Source organism: Tachysurus fulvidraco, chromosome 21 (genome assembly GCF_022655615.1).
Source record: "Tachysurus fulvidraco isolate hzauxx_2018 chromosome 21, HZAU_PFXX_2.0, whole genome shotgun sequence".
Lineage (NCBI taxonomy): Eukaryota > Metazoa > Chordata > Actinopteri > Siluriformes > Bagridae > Tachysurus > Tachysurus fulvidraco.
This window is the reverse complement of record NC_062538.1, coordinates 17231768-17251169: the sequence shown is the minus strand read 5'-3', so window position 1 is coordinate 17251169 and position 19402 is coordinate 17231768. Positions and strand designations below refer to the sequence as shown.

The window sequence follows — 19402 nt, the reverse complement described above, 5'->3', positions numbered from 1 at the left end:
GAATTGCTTTCTTTATAATTAAGACCAAAAAACGGCACCTTTATAAAATGGAGATTTAATGAGAGTTGTAAGCAGAAGATTTAGTGCATACTGTGCTTAAGCAGGTCATCTTTAGCTTTGCCTTGTATCTAAATCAAGGTAATACATAAACATGCTTTTTTATACACTATAGGCATGAGTATGAAAATCTCAGTGTAACCTTTGTGAATCTGGCCGTTCAGTTTGACCTACACAAACATTTCCACACAACTGGAACTGATTATTGAGGCTTACTGTCAGCATATTGTCACTTTAATGGAAGCTGGTGGACCACCATCGTGTTGTGCAGGTGGCCGGTACCTGTTGGACCTGGCGTACGGCTCGTGTGTGTTCGTGCTCAGCTGGTTCGTGGTGCTGCTCACGGTTCTTATTGTGGCGCTGGTGGTCACACTGCTGGGTCGCTCCATGTTCTGGTTCACTCACTTTTACACCTCCATCACCCTCTACGGATCGGTCGCAGTTGGAAAAATACTTCTGATCCACACACTCGCCAAAAACCTCTATTACAGAGTGAGTGAGACATTCTGATCATTTCACAGCTCACTATTTATTTTTCCTTCTGTTTTTTTTTTAAAAAACATTTTTTCTCATCCCTAGTCCTTCATCTTTTACTCTTTTCCCCCAGGAAGTGATTGGGAATTGTATTGAATTGTATTTCTCTCTCCCTCTCAGAACGTGCGGCGCTTGGATTTGGGTGACTTGTTCTTCGACGTCAGTCTGCTGTTGTGGTGCTGTGCCCTTGTTTTTCTCACACAGCGCGGTCTCTGCTCGGCGTATGTTCCCATGCTCATGGTGTTTTTCCCTCTCACCACTAAGCTGCTGCTCTCCCGACACTTTGCACAGAAAGGTGCGAGCCGTAGAAAATTACGTTCACACACAAGGTTACAGCAAACGGCACACAGTCATGTGAAGAGGAATAAAGGCTGCTATGCAAATGCTTTACTGTTTTACAACTAATTAAACCCACTCATATGCATTCGCAAGACCACTACAACAGTTTCTTAATATGACAGATTAAATTTAACACACTGGACAGGAGCAAATCCCCAGAGCCACACTCCAGTGTGCCGAGAAGACAGGAGGTTTTTTCTAAGAGCAAACAGGAAGACCGAATTGGGATGTTCTGAGTGCACACGTAGCTGTAGACTTTACTCTTCATCATATTGTTTATGGAGATAAAGATTGTGTCACTGGTGGTGTGTGTGTTTGTTTACAGGTGTGTCAAAGTCCTATGTCTTCTTCTACCTGTTGGGATTGTCTTTCCCCTACGTTCACCTGCTGTTCCTCATCTGGATCGTGTTTGAGATTTTCACACCCATTATGGGACGCAGCGGCACGGAAATCCCTCCCGACGTGGTGCTTGCATCGCTCATCGCCATGGCTACCGCTTTACTCTCCTCTTTTTTGGTGAGACTCCTCACACTTAGTAAGAGTAGTTCCATTTAGCTCTGTATATAGGATCCGTACATACTTAATAAATCTCTTTATTTAATTCCTACTCTTCTTTGAAACACACAGATTCACTTCCTGTACCTGGCACAAAGCACTAAGTATGTATTAGCAGCTTTATGGACGGTTTTTGCCGTGATGTTTGTCCTGGTTTCCTGCGGCCTTTTCTTTCCATATTCGGGTGATCCGGCCTGTCCACGGCCCAAACGAGTCGTTACACAGGCAAGTTCTTTCATTTGGAAATTACACTGACGCTCAGTGTACGTTTTAAATTGCTGAAGAAACTCCCGGTTCCACAGTTGCACTTGACTATATAGTGTACAGTTATTGACAATCACACACTCAAGATGAGGAGGAGTTCTGTTTTGAGTCTGGTTTTCTTCCTCATATCCCCTCAGGCAGTTGTTCCTTCCCAGCATTGCCTCTGGCTTGCTCATTAAGGATATTAAGGCTCTGGGTCGTTGATCAGAGGATCACAGCTCAAGCTCCAGCGCTGCCGAGTTGCCACTGTTGGGCCCTTGAGCAAGGCCCTTAACTCTCTTTGCTCCAGGAAGCTGTATCATGGCTGACCCTGTACTTTAACCCCAACCGCCAAAGTTTGGATATGTAAAGAAAGAATTTCACTGTGCTGTAATGTCTATGTGACAAAATTCTATTCTATCTATCCAAGATCCGTGATTTTTTTTTTGTGTCTTACTGTGAAAATGCTGAAACTTTTTGTTTGTGTCCTTTACGTAAGGCATAATACATGCATTCGTTTCAAATGAAATGACGAGAAAAAGAAAAACGACATTATTCTACACTGTTGTGCTATTAAACCAAGTAAATTGATGTTGTTTATTTGTAAGTGAAGTTTGTCTTCTCGCTTTGTTCCTCAGCACATCACACGCACCTTTCATGGTTTGGACGGCTCTTTGGAGAAAACGGACTCCGGTTTTTGGGTCAACAGCTTCGATTACACAGGAATGAGCCACATCACCCCTCACATTCCCGAGATTAACGACACCATCCGCATGCGCTGCAGCGAAGAGTTACCCTTCTGCGGCTTCCCCTTTTTCCTTCCTGTCAAATTCCTCATCAAGTAAGTCTTTGTGTTCGTTTGAAAGAACAGGGCAAGCCAAAATTCACAAAGTTCCAGAGTGCAGAAGACAGACACGTTATTTGGATATGTATTGTACCAACTCGCAGCAGCCACGGGCCGGACGCAGCCACGCAGGAGGCTGGGGTAGTGAAAAAGTGCTCTTTTATTTACAGTCTTTAAGATGAGCTGCGATGGGGTAGGACCCAGGGAGCAAATTTGAGGAGCGTCGTCCTTACTGTATTCAGCAATGTAGTATTCATCAGTTATTAATTACCACTTAGCGATTGCCTCGGGTCCGATCCCTGCCCGCAGTAGGGCTCTCCCCTCCCCCTCTCTCCCCCTCTCCCCCTCTCCCCCTTCCTCTCCCCCTCCCTCTCCCCCCTCCCTCTCCCCCTCCCTCTCCCCCCTCTCTCTCCCTCCCCCCCTCCTCTCCCTCCCTCTCTCCCTGTGTGCTCTCCTGCTTTCCACAGCAGTAGGGGTGCTGAAGTGGCACTATCCTTTCAGTACCCGGGGGGAAGTGGTGCGAGGACCGTGTTTAGGCAGAACGTAGCCGTTCACACCCACACCAACATCACAGTGTTTGTTATGTAAATATATCTCAGATTGTTGCCATTTCTGTTTGTTGCAGGAAGAGCTGGTATCTCCCTGCTCCTACAGTGTCACCTAAATCTCCACTGGAGTTTAAGCTGGTTTCCAAACATGAGTCAGAATGGGGGACCGTCAAGTTGAGCTTCGAAGCTACAGGTAATATATAATCGGGGTGAAGAGTGCATGGGGTCTGCAGACAAAACTCACCGAATTACTGAACAGAGATCACGTCATAATCCAGTGTAACGATGCCAACACCTTGACTGCCACTTACCTCAGGTAGCCTGATGTCGAAGGATACAGACGTAGTGATTAGTTCATTATCCATCTTAACCATGATTGTGCAATTAAATATGAAAGGTTTATTACTGCATGTTATTTCATTTCTTTCATATTAAGTTAATATACAGTAAGTGCTGTTAGACAATCAGCGTGTTGATGTCTTGGTGAAAAACAATTTAATTCTTGTTCACATTTGCTGGTAAACAGACTGAACAAGGCTAGAACTGAGAAATGTGCAGAAGAGAAACATTTCAGTAGAAAAGATGAAAAGTCTTTGTTCCTTTGCTCACTAATAATATCAACAACCAAAGGTTATGAGTTATTTCAAATAAATGAATAAAAATCTTAAATTCTTTTGGATGTATACAAAAACCCCAAATTCTCTTTACACATTCTTTCATTCCAGTTCATGAACACTGCATAGTAACCTAAAGCCATGTTGCAGTTCCTTAATAAAGACTCAGTTCTGAGGAAGTGAGTCTGTGTTGTTGAAGTATAGCTGTAAAGAACCTTGTTTTTGTGCCTTTATTTCCTTCACAGGCCCGAGCCACATGTCCCTGTACATTCTGCCCCACACGGGCTCGTCACTCACAGGCTGGTCGTTTGCAGACGGGACGCCGCAGTACGACCTGAAGGGAGAATATTTTATATTTTACTCTCACGGTGTGGAAGCAGGACCGTGGAGCTTCTGGATTGAGGTTCAGGTAAGTGTAAAGTACAGCAATAATAAACACTACTGAAGCCTGAAGTTAGATTGAATGTTCAGGTTAAAAAACAATTGGGGAAAGAAAATAAAAACATTATACACAGTGGATTCAGATAATATTCAGACCCCCAGTTTTGTGTCGCAACCTGTTACTATCAAAAAAACTATCTAAAGACATAAAAACACTAAAAAAAAAGACAAGGTGGTCTGAATCCATTACAAATCCACTGTATAGAAATAAATATGTTTATTGCTCATGCTGTCAGCAGCCATGTTTGAGCTAAAATCACTCACTGAACTCAGGCTTGAGACCATTGGGAGAATTCTTAGTTTCTTTCCAAGGCATTTCTTTGTTTTTTTCTTTTTCTTTCCATGTCAGAGGTGAAATACAGCTTTGTAGTAATGTAATGTAGAAGAATATCTCTGTAAGATCTTACAAAGCATAGAAATTGTATTCCACCATTCTGAACTTTTTCAGTCAGCGACTTTAAATAAATTGTCCGAATTATTTGTATGTTTAAAAAAAAAGCTAAATTGTGGTGTTGCTTTATTCTTCCTCCTCTCAGCCATCTTCAGAGCATCTGGATGCAGAGAGCATGGTCTCCATCGCCATTTCAGCTCACTATGTATACGGAGAGGATCAGCGCTCTCCTGAACTCAACGTGTTTTTGCAGAAGTTTCCGGACTGGGCTTTTGCGACTTCGTGGGTCAGCACTTATCACATGTACCTGTACTGAGAGCTGAGCATCAAACTCCAACATGACGGCAGTGAAACCGAATCAATTCCCCACACGTTATTTAACACCTGTGTGGGCTTTCCTTCCTTACTTCTCACTCCACAAGCAGTGGAATTAAAAACGTAAAGTAATTATAACTCTAAAGCCCACGCTGTGGTGAAATCCCAGTATTCCACCCATTTCAACACAAACTAAAAGTACTTGGAACAGCAGTTGTTTGTTAAAGCTCTGACCGACTAAAGCTTTATTCAAATCAGTTAAAATTGGTCACTAAACAGATTAATTTGGTGTCTCCAGTTAGTGTTCGTCTGTATGGCGCGTATTCAATCTTCGTATTACAGTCTAAAATTATTTTCAATGAATGAACTGTTCTTTCTTGGTTCAGAGCCATGAAAAGTCTGGTCATATTTCACGATTTAGTATTTATTTACTACTAAAGATGTCTCGCTTTAACTCACTGACCACTCAGCAATAAAACCCACAGGGGAAAAAAAGGTACAAGGTGTTTTTTGTATAATTCTTAAAATAAATAAAAATTTAAAAAAAAAAAAAGTACAGGTTTTCTTTACCTGAATTGAAATTTGCATGCAGCTCAATCAGTAAAACTGACAGCTTGGGTTATTTGATCAAACCTTGGCATTCACTGTTGGATAAAATCACAAGATGTTTTCTACACTTGTTAAACTTGCTGCTTTCCCACCAGGGTGTTTGAAACAAGATTAAAAAAGTAAATAACTTGTTCATGTTGTCTTACTCCCTCAATATATTTCACTTATTAAAGTGGAGATGCCAAAAATAAAGGCAGGGAAATCTGGGGTCATCGTCAAGTCCAGACCAAATTCTCCCTACAGAAGAACATCTTAAAAAACACACAGAGTTCACAAAGAGTGACACGTGAGCACAATTTGTAGGATGCTTTTAAAAATAATTTATTGTTCTTTATGTACAGGAAAAGCTCTAGAAACTTGGTAGAAAAAGTGAATTGTACAGGAATCTGTGTCATTATAATATACATACATACACATTCACACACGTTCCTGATGCCGAGCTGCACATTTCCCCAGTTACGTCACACAGGAAGTCTCTGTTTTCCGTTCGTGTTTAGAAAAGACCTTTGTGAAACATGTACCGCACCTGTTCATTAAAAATGAATGAAACAAACACACACACACACACACGCAACTATGCTGTGCACTCATTCCTCGTTGCATCTATTTCATCACTTACATTTTAATGTTCTCGACAGATACCGAAGAAAGGTGGAAATAAAATAAATGTAAATAAAATAGAGGGAGAAACTTAAATTACCTCAATTTGCATATTTATATCACATCGACGTCGCATGTGGGCAGAAAATCACTTTGGTAAGCAGACTAAATGAAGCAATAACATGGAGTAGTGGCTCTAATTATATATAATATATATATATATATATAAAACACGCGCTGGAAATGTTGATCACAAACGCACAAAATCAGATGCAACGACATGGCGAACTCCACTAATGAGTGAACGCTTGACCTGAAGAAGCGCGACAACTGAACAGTTTGGTCCACATGGAGAAGGTAAAGGGAAAGGACAAAAAACACAATGCAAAAACAAACTGAGCTCCTGCTTCATCACCGCACACGGAAACAAACCTATAATACTGACGTGACGAAAGGTAGAAAGCAAAGCTCAAAATACACACAAAAAAAAAAAGCTGTGATCTGTCTAACAGCAATTTCCACTCTGTTCTGTCTCTCAGTACAGAATCAGTTATGTAGTTAAGATGTACACGATGAATCGAGGTTAAATCTCATCTGTTAAATGCTGTAAATGTAAAATAACGAGACAAATTCTGTATCACAGCAAATCGGTCAGAGGAGAACAACCTATATTCTGCTGTTACTGCTGTGTATGTACCTTATGACTTTGTTGCTTTAGAATTATTACTTTCAAAAAAAAAAAAAAAAAAAAAAAAAGAAAGAAAAGGAAAGAAAGAAAAGCGTGAACGAGGTGCGAAAACATACGAAAACGACCCGACGTACCTGTGGTACTCTGTGGCAGAGCTTTATAAAACCCCACAGTTTAAAAATAAAATTAGAAAGACTGATAATGATAGTGATAAGAACAATAATAATAATAATAATAATAATGCTGGGCATTGGAGCGTAAAGCTCATACACTGCAGCAGAGCTTTATCATTGTGAGAATGAAGAACTCTCAGCCCTCATTTTAAGCATCATTGTCACATGATAAATAATCCGGATTAATACTTAACATATCCAGTACAGGGGGTTAGGGTGGGGTTTGCAACGAGACCGACAGAGATATACTGAATGGTACACACATCCTCTCTATGACTGGGTGCTTCTTCAGAGAGAGAATTGCTGAATATATGATTAAAACTATTAAATAAAAAAAAAGTCAATTCTTTAAAACCACAAACGAACAGCACCTCTAACTCGCATGTCGGTGCACAACAAGAAGCAATAGAGTGATGACTGAAAACAGGAGAAATAATGAAAAACAAAATCTAAACGTGATGTGAATGCAGAACTACAATAAATGAGGTATTAGAAATTCTCACAGTTGAATAAAAAACAAACAAACAAACAAACAAACAAACAAAAAAACTTCAAAACCTCCAACATCTGATCTTCCTATTTATAATGACGAAAGAAATAAACACAGGAGAAAAGAAATCAGTACAACATGGAAATAAGGGTTTGTAAGAGCTACAGTAAGTCATGCCTGCTGCTGGGGAAAGAAAAGAAAAAGAGTACATGCAAATAATGTCTGTAATCTGCAGCAGCTTGTGGTAGAAACACTGACAGCTCTTACTTGTGCTTGTGATGCAGCTGGGGGGTAGAGCTGAAGGTGGGCTAGGGGTAGATCTGAAGGTGAGTGCTGAGGGGTAGATCTGAAGGTGACGGTGGGCTGGGGGTAGATCTGAAGGTGAAGGTGGGCTGGGGGTAGATCTGAAGGTGGGGGCTACGGGGTAGATCTATATGGGCTGAGGGTTAGATCTGAAGGGGGATGGGGGGTAGATCTATATGGGCTGAGGGTTAGATCTGAAGGTGGGCTGGGGGTAGATCTGAAGGTGGGGGCTGGGGGTAGATCTGAAGGTGGGGGCTGGGGGTAGATCTGAAGGTGGGGGCTGGGGGTTAGATCTAACATTGAGTTTGATCATTTACCTTCTCAGAATCGTTTACTAGTCTGCAGTTGACTGGAGATTAAAATGTTTGTTTTGTTCACTGCTGTTCCTTGTTACATAATGTTTTGGAAATGCTGAACTAACAACAAAAACAAACAAACAAACAAAAAATAAAATACATCTCAAATCTGTAGATGTGTATTTTGTCATGTGCCTAAAATATAGTGATAAGTGATAAGTATTGTAACTATTGTTTACAGAGAAAATGAGCAGGTCAGTAGATGAGACTGCTCCATACACAATAATATGAATCTATAGAATACAAGAAAAGTGTAATTATGGGGCTGATTATGAAACACCAGGGGGCAGCAGTCACTATACAACTGAGCACAAGTGAAGCCCAAACCCAAAACCAAATAATATCGAATTCTGACAATAATAAACCAAACATCCTAACCAGTAGCTTTTTACTGCACGAACACCACAAACCCTGTCCAGGGGAAAACACTGTGTAAAAGCTACACAGCTGAACCATAGCTGCTGAAACCCGGTGCGTGTTCACGGGGGAATTCTGACCCCCATCTTTATCCAGCTCTTGGAGCAAGATTTGTAGATTGTGTGAATGAACAAATCCAGATTCTGTTTTACATCATTATATAGCATTAGATTCATTTTGGAAATACAGCTTCCTGTTATAGAGATCAATAATACTGGTGTTAGAACACAGCGCACACACACACGCGCGCGCGCGCACGCACACACACGCACGTGCACACGGATGAATAGGAAATTCAACCAAAAGACAGAAGTGCAACATCACACAAGAAATAGTACAGGTGTACGTACACACACACACACACACACACACACACCTCTTGTCTTACACCATCCCAAATAACCCCTTATTCACTGCGTAGACTACACATCATCCCACATTCTTTTTCCCTTTGACTTGATGAGCTTAGAGGTTGTCAGGAAGCGAGTGTTTGAACCGTGTGTACATTTTGTACATCCTCGCAGTGTGACGCAGGTTTTAGGACAAGTTCTTTCACCCTGCTCTGTTTGCCTCTTTCAGCTTTGGGTCACGACCTTCTTTAAAGTCATTTTATTTAGGAGTCAGATACTCAGAATTTGGAACGTAGTTTTTGTGGGGAAAAAAAAAAAAAAAACACACTACTTTCAGATATTTTCAGATGTTTAACCGAAGATTTTTATTCCTGTATTTTGCCAGCTCTTGTATTTGAGCAATGAAACGAGCAGCCGGAACCCAGATTTCTGTAATATCTGACAACAATTACTGAATTTGTGAACGCTGAAAGGTATTTGGCTCTCCGGTTTCCTGGAAACACGGCTTTTAAAAACGAACTCAGCACTGAAATAAAACCGTTAAATCCCAATGATGTTCATTCAAGGCAAATAAAAACATGTGGATGTTAAAGGAATACATTTCAGTGCGATGGTTGTTAAGAGTTAAACTTTACGGATTTAAAGGCTGTTACAGTTTAAATTGCACTTTGTGAGCCTAAAGTATGATGTAGTGTATGAAGGTTTAACACCTCTACTGCCCTGTGCCAGGTGAAGATGATGCGAGTCCTGCACAGTGAATAAACAGCCAGTCTCCTGATTACAAAACCATCCCATGTTCTCTCTGCTGTGCCCAAGTCCTCGTAATGCTCTTGACACATGATGTGCAACTGAAACCCAGACAAAGTTCCTGCCTTCTGCCTGTGCTTCCTGCTACGCCCCGTAACGCGTCCTTCTGTCGATGCTGCATGGCTTAGTGAATAAGAGGGTGGTTTAGGACACAACGTAGAGGAAAGCAGACCCTGCTGATTCTCTCAAATCATGACAGAGTGCAGTCATAAGCTCCTTCCTCGGATGCCTCGTCCTCTAACTCCTCCTTGTGGTTGTCCTCCATAATACGAGGTGCGGAGCCAGCAGGGATCTCAAGAGTCATGGGGTGGGTAAAGGCTGTGACCCCACGATGCTCATCCACTCGGGGGAGAACGGGGTCGGCCATCTTGGAGATGGACGGCTGAAATGAGTCGAGCTGGTCCTGATCTACGGAGACGTCACACAGCTTCTGCAGCTCAGGAGCGATGTGGTTCAGGAAGGGCTTGTAACCGAGACTGAAGACAGACAGCGAAAGACAGACAGATTAGGACACAGCAAATCAACAAAAATCTTATTATAAATCCACACACACACACACACACACACACACACACACACCAATCAGATGAAGCCCACTGGTCAATAGCGATGAGTCCGGCTTGTACGCTCTGAACAGTTTCAGTATCCGCAGCATCCAAAAAGCCCAACACTTGCTTAATGATGCTGACATCACGCAGAATCAGACCAATCACAATGCTCCATTCCAAACAACCTGCCTCTAAAAACACATGCAGCAAATACCTGTGGAAAGACGAGACCGGTAAACACATGCAGAGATATTTTAACACACACACACACACACACACACCTTCTCAAAAAAAAACAACATACAAGTGTTTCCATATGCTGTACTGTTCCTCAGTGACGGCAGGAACGCTGCCTCGTTTTGACGAGCTTACCTCAGCTGCACCTGGGACTTGTGAGGGCCCTTATTGGCCAGCTCCATGGAGATGTGCTCCAGCTCGGACTGGCTGAGGCTCAGGGTGGAGAAGTTCTCGTCCACCATCGTCCAGTCACCGTCCACCATGGAGCTGGTCTCTGTAAGATCTGTTGCTGAGCCGATACTGCACTCCTCCGCTAGAAAGCGAGAGAGAGAGAAAGATGAATGAATGAATGAAACCTTTTGCAGACCAAATACACAGGCTGAAAAAAAATAAATACTCAGATGAGCAAACTCTGGAAGCTCACTTTTATTGATGAGTGGAGAGAGAAAAGCTTCTTGTGTTTGTGGAGCACCATGTGACGAAGCCGAGTCAATCTCTTTAGGCTCCGCCCCCAGTCCATCCAACCAGTTGTGATTGGTGGTGATCTGTGGTGGAGCTGTGTCCATATCGCTGTTCAGTAAACTATCGTTAGACTGAGACTTCAGCAGACGTGTGCTTAACACTGCAGAGAGAGAGAGAGAGAGAGAGAGAGAGAGAGAGAGAGAGAGAGAGAGAGAGAGAGAGAGAGAGAGAGCGAGCGAGCGAGCGAGCGAGAGAGAGCGAGAGAGGGGGAGAGCGAGACGGGAGAGCGAGACAGAGAGAGAGAGCGGGGAGAGCGAGAGAGAGAGAGGGGGAGAGAGAGAGAGGGGGAGAGAGAGAGCGAGAGAGAGAGAGAGGGGGGGGGAGAGCGAGACAGGGAGAGCGAGACAGAGGGAGAGAGCAAAAGAGTGAGCGAGAGAGCGATAGCAAGACAGACACAGAGAGCGAGACAGAGCGAGACAGAGAGCGAGACAGAGAGCGAGACAGAGAGCGAGAGCGACAGAAAGAGCGAGAGCGACAGAAAGAGCGAGAGAGAAACAGAGAGAGAGAGAAAGAAAAAAATGGCAGAAAATGTAAAAACATTTACACCAAAAACTATAAAAGTAAGAAAGACTGCAGCACAACAAGGACTGAGGGATCAGCACAACAAGGACTGAGGGATCAGCACAACAAGGACTGAGGGATCAGCACAACAAGGACTGAGGGATCAGCACAACAAGGACTGAGGGATCAGCACAACAAGGACTGAGGGATCAGCACAACAAGGACTGAGGGATCAGCACAACAAGGACTGAGGGATCAGCACAACAAGGACTGAGGGATCAGCACAACAAGGACTGACAGACCTTCACAACTCACCTGTTCGACAGCGTCCGTTTTTGAGTGGTGAGCCAGCAGGGAGAACAGGGAAAGGCCACAGGAAGTCGTTATGGAGGCATTTAAGGGCAGACACAAAGTCAATGATACGAGCAACACGTGTGCGCTCTCGAGTCAGCCAGCCAATCAGCTCGAAGCCCAGCTGTGCTGAGAAACAGCCCAGATCCTTCAGACGGATCTGCTCCAGCAAACGGCGTGCGTGACGCCATAACATCATGTCGATGTACATGTTCTCAGCACTGTCGCTCTCCTTACTGCACACACACACACACACACACACACAATCAACAAATGAATATCAAATCAGTCTACTGTAGTTTCTAGACTACATTACACAGTGGGGCTCGAAAGTTTGGGCACCCCAGGGAAAAATTTGTATTAATGTGCATAAAGAAGCCAAGAAAAGATGGAAAAAATCTCCAAAATACATCAAATTACAGATTAAACATTCTTATAATTTGTCAAAAAAAGTTAGATTTTAGTTCCATCATTTACACTTTCAAAATAACAGAAAACAATTAAACTCAGGAAAAAATATTAAACAACTTTTAAACCCTGCTATAACATTTGACTGAACATATTTATTTATTACGGTAACATCAATGAAAGACTGAAAAACAAGTGTGTGTGTGTGTGTGTGTGTGTGTGTGTGCGCGCACATGTCTGACCCTTTAGTGGAGGGTCCTGAAGGCATGCTAAAGGTTTTCTGTAAATTAAATTTCCCTGTAGAGATGGTTTCTGCTGACTGCGACAGACTGATACTGCGGTGGCGAAAAAACTCGAACCCTCCTGTCGAGCTCGGCTCCTAAACAGAGAAAACGTGTCAGTAACGTACAGGTTTGTGTGCTTGCTTTTCACACTATTCGATACACCTCACTCACCTGACTGGTTGGAGTAGAGGGCGGGGTCTCGCTCTCCCCTGACCCGATGGCCTTGAGGAATCGGATCATGTGACGACAGAGATCCCATTTTCCTTGTTCGAGTGCCGTGTTGAAGAGGAGAGTAGCGTGTTGGCGACTCACTGCTGGAGCCTCCATGTTCTAGCACAATATTAACACCGCCGTTAATGTATATTCTCTGCCATGAATTGACCGGGTATATGCCATGATACGGTAGTAACAAATATAGACTTTAAAATGCGGATCTTATTTCATGACGATAAACACGTTAGCTTTGTCAAGTACATGTTAATCTTTTAAAACTTCTTAACCATCCTTTTAAATGTCACAACTAACAGAACTACTAAAGATTCCTCTTTGTACCTGCAGTATGATGAGGTACGAAGCTGCTGTGTCCAGATCACAGGCCATGATGCACTCCTCAAAAAGGTCTTTTGGGTTCCCGACAGCAGCAAACAGATAGTTCCAGAGGTTAAACTCGGTCTTGCGGGCACAGTGGACGATGGTGCGCAGAAACAGTGGAAATTCAGCTAGGAACTTGGCCACGGTGGGCAGCAGCGGGTCAGGAATGGGCTCACGAGATGTGGCCTCCTCTTCTAGCACCACGTGCACCATCAACTCCAGCACGTGTGAGAAATAAGGCAGCGATGAGCACGACTGAGCCAACAGTAAGGCCTGTTCGCCCAGATTTCTCACCAGCAGCTGACGAAGGAGGTGATGGAGGTAGATCTGGGACGTCCTTTCTACCAAACAGAATGGAAAAAACGTCTCTGGGGGTTCCCGGGACGACAAAAACGTGGAGGGCCTGCGCGAAAGGCTTTCTTTGGTGGAATTATCCCCTCCCATGCCATCTAAAGAAGAAGAGTTTCCTCCAAGGCTGTCTTTGGAGGAAAAAGAAGAGTCATAAAGAAGAGTGTCATTAGCAGCGCCCAAAACGAGTGCGTCCTCTGACAGCACAGCGAGCGGGTAGATGTCGAGGAGGAAGGAGAGCATGATGCGGCGTGAGAGGAACGAGTGCGGTTTGCGGTTCTCACGGCGTGGGAACAGAGGGAGCCACACTTTCATCCCTGACTCGCCACACGATAGCCACAGAGCCTCCACCAGGTGGCGCTTCTTAGAACCAGAGTGACTCGAGGCCCAGACGCTCTCCACACACTGAGCCAGAACCACGGGCGGAGAGAAAGGCAACTAAAAAAAGACAGAAACAAACACTTTAAAGACCCAAAATACTGAAGGAGGAACAAAGTCAGAATATGTAACTAATCTAGCAAGAAGATAAGCATATAAACAGACAGTAAGTAAATCTGATGATCCATTTATGAGAAAGTCCTGAAACTCACCAGTGTTTTCTGACCAGCTGATGTGTCCTTGTCTCGTACCTGTGGGCAAGACCGATCTCTCTGCAGCATGATGAGCTGACCGGCCAAGTTCAACAAAATACTCTCTGCATTACACGCCTGAGAGGGACGGAGAGAGGGGGGGAGAGGTAAGAGAGGTATGCAGAGAGAGGAGAGGGAGGTACACAGAGAGGGAAAGGGAGGTACACAGAGAGGGGGGAGAGAGGGAGGTACACAGAGAGAGGGAGAGGGAGGTACACAGAGAGAGGGAGGTACACAGAGAGGGGGGAGAGAGGGAGGTACACAGAGAGAGGGAGAGGGAGGTACACAGAGAGAGGGAGGTACACAGAGAGGGGGGAGAGAGGGAGGTACACAGAGAGAGGGAGAGAGGGAGGTACACAGAGAGAGGGAGAGAGGGAGGTACACAGAGAGAGGGAGGTACACAGAGAGGGGGGAGAGAGGGAGGTACACAGAGAGAGGGAGAGAGGGAGGTACACAGAGAGAGGGAGAGGGAGGTACACAGAGAGAGGGAGGTACACAGAGAGAGGGAGGTACACAGAGAGAGGGAGGTACACAGAGAGAGGGAGGTACACAGAGAGAGGGAGGTACACAGAGAGAGGGAGGTACACAGAGAGAGGGAGGTACACAGAGAGAGGGAGGTACACAGAGAGAGGGAGGTACACAGAGAGAGGGAGGTACACAGAGAGAGGGAGGTATACAGAGAGAGGGAGGTACACAGAGAGAGGGAGGTACACAGAGAGAGGGAGGTATACAGAGAGAGGGAGGTACACAGAGAGAGGGAGGTACACAGAGAGAGGGAGAGGGAGGTACACAGAGAGAGGGAGGTACACAGAGAGAGGGAGGTACACAGAGAGAGAGAGAGGGAGGTACACAGAGAGAGGGAAAGGGAGGTACACAGAGAGAGGGAAAGGGAGGTACACAGAGAGAGGGAGGTACACAGAGAGAGGGAGGTACACAGAGAGAGGGAGGTACACAGAGAGAGGGAGGTACACAGAGAGAGGGAGGTACACAGAGAGAGGGAGGTACACAGAGAGAGGGAGGTACACAGAGAGAGGGAGGTACACAGAGAGAGGGAGGTACACAGAGAGAGGGAGGTACACAGAGAGAGGGAGGTACACAGAGAGAGGGAGGTACACAGAGAGAGGGAGGTACACAGAGAGAGGGAGGTACACAGAGAGAGGGAGGTACACAGAGAGAGGGAGGTACACAGAGAGAGGGAGGTACACAGAGAGAGGGAGGTACACAGAGAGAGGGAGAGGGAGGTACACAGAGAGAGGGAGGTACACAGAGAGAGGGAGAGGGAGGTACACAGAGAGAGGGAGGTACACAGAGAGAGGGAGAGGGAGGTACACAGAGAGAGGGAGGTACACAGAGAGAGGGAGAGGGAGGTACACAGAGAGAGGGAGGTACACAGAGAGAGGGAGAGGGAGGTATACAGAGAGAGGGAGGTACACAGAGAGAGGGAGAGGGAGGTACACAGAGAGAGGGAGGTACACAGAGAGAGGGAGGTACACAGAGAGAGGGAGGTATACAGAGAGAGGGAGAGGGAGGTACACAGAGAGAGGGAGGTACACAGAGAGAGGGAGGTATACAGAGAGAGGGAGAGGGAGGTACACAGAGAGAGGGAGGTACACAGAGAGAGGGAGAGGGAGGTACACAGAGAGAGGGAGGTATACAGAGAGAGGGAGAGGGAGGTATACAGAGAGAGGGAGGTACACAGAGAGAGGGAGGTACACAGAGAGAGGGAGGTACACAGAGAGAGGGAGGTACACAGAGAGAGGGAGGTACACAGAGAGAGGGAGGTACACAGAGAGAATGAGAGGGAGGTACACAGAGAGAGGGAGGTACACAGAGAGAGGGAGGTACACAGAGAGAGGGAGGTACACAGAGAGAGGGAGGTACACAGAGAGAGGGAGAGGGAGGTACACAGAGAGAGGGAGGTACACAGAGAGAGGGAGGTACACAGAGAGAGGGAGGTACACAGAGAGAGGGAGGTACACAGAGAGAGGGAGGTACACAGAGAGAGGGAGGTACACAGAGAGAGGGAGGTATACAGAGAGAGGGAGGTACACAGAGAGAGGGAGGTATACAGAGAGAGGGAGGTACACAGAGAGAGGGAGGTATACAGAGAGAGGGAGGTACACAGAGAGAGGGAGGTACACAGAGAGAGGTATACAGAGAGAGGCTGAAAATCATGATGAAATCTCATTTCTTTTCAAATACATTTTCCTGACATTCTCAGAAACAATATATATTATTTTAGGTCCTTGCCTCTCCATGGTGTGTGTGTGTGTGCACAATACTGTGTGTGCGACTGCTGTGGGGTATTCAGTGACATCCCCGTCTCTGTTCTGACTGAAGTGTGTGTGTGTGTGTGTGTGTGTGTGTGTTGTACCTGCTGTGTGGTATTCAGTGACATTCCCGTCTCTGTTCTGACTGGGGTGAGTGTGTGTGTGTTGTACCTGCTGTGTGGTTTTCAGTGACATTCCCATCTCTGTTCTGACTGGGGTGAGTGTGTGTGTGTGTGTGTGTGTGTGTGTGCGTGTGTGTGTGTTGTACCTGCTGTGTGGTTTTCAGTGACATTCCCATCTCTGTTCTGACTGGGGTGAGTGTGTGTGTGTGTGTGTGTGTGTGTGTGTGTGTGTTGTACCTGCTGTGTGGTTTTCAGTGACATTCCCGTCTCTGTTCTGACTGGGGTGAGTGAGTGTGTGTGTGTGTGTGTGTGTGTGTGTGTGTGTGTTGTACCTGCTGTGTGGTTTTCAGTGACATTCCCGTCTCTGTTCTGACTGGGGTGAGTGTGTGTGTGTGTGTGTGTGTGTGTGTGTGTGTGTGTGTGTGTGTGTGTGTGTGTTGTACCTGCTGTGTGGTTTTCAGTGACATTCCCGTCTCTGTTCTGACTGGGGTGAGTGTGACTGACACCACCAGTGCAGGATGAGGAATATAACGTGACATCGACACTTCCTGTAGTAAATCTACAGACACCGAAGAGCTGCAAACACACAGACATTTACTCTAAACTATTTTCAAAACATTTACAACATTTTTTGCAAATTGCAAAACAAAAAACCCCAGACATTTAAAAACTGGAGCTGAATGTAAGACTTGTGTCACAGACGCATCTCTCTACTTCAAAAAAGATAAACAATGACAGCAGAAAAATGAAGAAGAACAGAAGTCTAGACGCTGATTGCCTTATCAGTATATTAATAAGGGAGAGGAATGTGTGTGTGTGTGTGTGAGTGAGAAAGAGTGAGAAAGAGAGAGAGAGAGAGAGAGAGAGAGAGAGAGAGAGAGAGAGAAAGAGAGAGAGAATTACCCGTCTTGCTTCTTCTCGATGCTATACAGGCAGATGGAGCAGTCGGTGCGAAACAGAATGATTGTGTTTCTGAACACGTTGAGCAGCAAAGTTTCAGCGTGCAGCTTTGTAACGCTGGCAAAGGCGTTGTCCAGGTTTGAGGAGCGGAGATATAATCTCAGCTACACAAACACAGAGAGAATGTTATACTATCTGACATCATTTATGTGTGTTGATCTCCGTTATCTCGAATATCTACCGAGTAGCTTTTTCACTTAAATCTGATCTCTAACAAGACAAAAAAGGAAGAGAGATAAAGAGAAACAGAGAGAGAAAGAGAAAAAGAGTGTGAGAGAGAAAGCAAGAGAAAGAGAGCAAGCGAGAAAGAGAACGAGCGAGAAAGAGAACGAGCGAGAGAGAAAGTGAGAGAAAGCGAGAGAAAGAAAGAGGCAGGCTGGTGAGGAAATGATCCAGTTGTACACAAACAAACATGTCAGCTTCATCCAGGCAGCTACTTGTGAGTACAGATAATCAGGTGTAAAGTGTTGCTCTCTACCTCCTCCTGCTGGTCGATGAAATTGTAACAGGCAACAACAACAAAGTCGTTCCACCAGGTGAGACCTCCAGTTACGGTCATACTCTGTTCCTGTAATGAACATACCATACATAACTGTAATAAAGAGCAGAAACTGGAATGTTTACACACCGCAAGTTACAAATATCACAGTTAATCATGTTTGAAATGAAACACAACCTTTACCTGTGTAATGTTTCCAAACAGTTTCCATTTCCTGGTATATAAAGAGTAATGTGCAAATCCGCGTCTTCCTGCTACCACCAAACACTGACCTGCTGAGTCTATGGCTGCAAACTGACACACACACATTAATCTGAATACATGCATGAACTCCCTTTAAACCAGAACACACACACCTCTTTTGTGCAGGTTGTTTATTTCAAAATTTCACTTTTGTAATTTGTCTATAGCAGATACACACACACGGGAACACGTATAAACACACACCCACCCACCCACACACAGACAAACACACCCACAGATGAACACACACCCACACACAGACAAACACCCACCCACACGAACACACCCACATTGAGGAACACAAACACACTTACCCGTATTGGCCAGTTAGATTCTAGATATGTGCTGTGAATCTGAAAACAAAAACATTCAACAATTAGCAAGTTTTTACTCTGATACAGAATCCTCAAAATTATGGATCAGTGAGGAACACAACCCAGAGCTGTCTGAACTGCGCTACGCAGAGCTGTCTGAACTGCGCTACGCAGAGCTGTCTGAACTGCGCTACGCAGAGCTGTCTGAACTGCGCTACGCAGAGCTGTCTGAACTGCGCTACGCAGAGCTGTCTGAACTGCGCTACGCAGAGCTGTCTGAACTGCGCTACGCAGAGCTGTCTGAACTGCGCTACGCAGAGCTGTCTGAACTGCGCTACGCAGAGCTGTCTGAACTGCGCTACGCAGAGCTGTCTGAACTGCGCTACGCAGAGCTGTCTGAACTGCGCTACGCAGAGCTGTCTGAACTGCGCTACGCAGAGCTGTCTGAACTGCGCTACGCAGAGCTGTCTGAACTGCGCTACGCAGAGCTGTCTGAACTGCGCTACGCAGAGCTGTCTGAACTGCGCTACGCAGAGCTGTCTGAACTGCGCTACGCAGAGCTGTCTGAACTGCGCTACGCAGAGCTGTCTGAACTGCGCTACGCAGAGCTGTCTGAACTGCGCTACGCAGAGCTGTCTGAACTGCGCTACGCAGAGCTGTCTGAACTGCGCTACGCAGAGCTGTCTGAACTGCGCTACGCAGAGCTGTCTGAACTGCGCTACGCAGAGCTGTCTGAACTGCGCTACGCAGAGCTGTCTGAACTGCGCTACGCAGAGCTGTCTGAACTGCGCTACGCAGAGCTGTCTGAACTGCGCTACGCAGAGCTGTCTGAACTGCGCTACGCAGAGCTGTCTGAACTGCGCTACGCAGAGCTGTCTGAACTCCACAACAGAGTATCTGA

The 19402-nt window shown here is 45.3% G+C and overlaps 2 protein-coding genes across 6 annotated transcripts in view; one reads left to right on the top strand and one right to left on the bottom strand.

The window, feature by feature from the left end:
* The window catches only part of LOC113640066 (endoplasmic reticulum metallopeptidase 1), a 15672-nt gene extending 10051 nt beyond the window's left edge, over positions 1-5621 (top strand). Inside the window, exons 8-15 of the mRNA XM_027142405.2 lie at positions 329-549; positions 712-886; positions 1256-1446; positions 1558-1710; positions 2367-2569; positions 3198-3313; positions 3980-4143; positions 4712-5621. Of these exons, the coding sequence (XP_026998206.2) occupies positions 329-549; positions 712-886; positions 1256-1446; positions 1558-1710; positions 2367-2569; positions 3198-3313; positions 3980-4143; positions 4712-4882 (1394 nt within the window). The 3' untranslated portion in view covers positions 4883-5621. The remainder of the gene's footprint in view (positions 1-328; positions 550-711; positions 887-1255; positions 1447-1557; positions 1711-2366; positions 2570-3197; positions 3314-3979; positions 4144-4711) is intronic.
* A 174-nt stretch (positions 5622-5795) lies between these two features.
* Positions 5796-19402, bottom strand: part of ric1 (RIC1 homolog, RAB6A GEF complex partner 1) — a 48281-nt gene continuing 34674 nt past the window's right edge. For 3 of the 5 annotated variants that reach the window (XM_027142403.2, XM_047805966.1, XM_047805965.1), the window contains 14 exons: positions 18502-18540; positions 18128-18238; positions 17924-18013; positions 17389-17549; positions 16929-17061; positions 14055-14171; positions 13078-13902; positions 12697-12855; positions 12475-12620; positions 11798-12069; positions 10884-11081; positions 10595-10772; positions 10254-10436; positions 5796-10150 (listed from right to left, as the gene is read on the bottom strand). In XM_027142403.2, coding sequence (XP_026998204.2) covers positions 9865-10150; positions 10254-10436; positions 10595-10772; positions 10884-11081; positions 11798-12069; positions 12475-12620; positions 12697-12855; positions 13078-13902; positions 14055-14171; positions 16929-17061; positions 17389-17549; positions 17924-18013; positions 18128-18238; positions 18502-18540 — 2898 coding nt within the window. In that variant the 3' untranslated portion in view covers positions 5796-9864. The remainder of the gene's footprint in view (positions 10151-10253; positions 10437-10594; positions 10773-10883; positions 11082-11797; positions 12070-12474; positions 12621-12696; positions 12856-13077; positions 13903-14054; positions 14172-16928; positions 17062-17388; positions 17550-17923; positions 18014-18127; positions 18239-18501; positions 18541-19402) is intronic. The other 2 variants (XM_027142404.2, XM_047805967.1) reach the window with 1 other exon arrangement.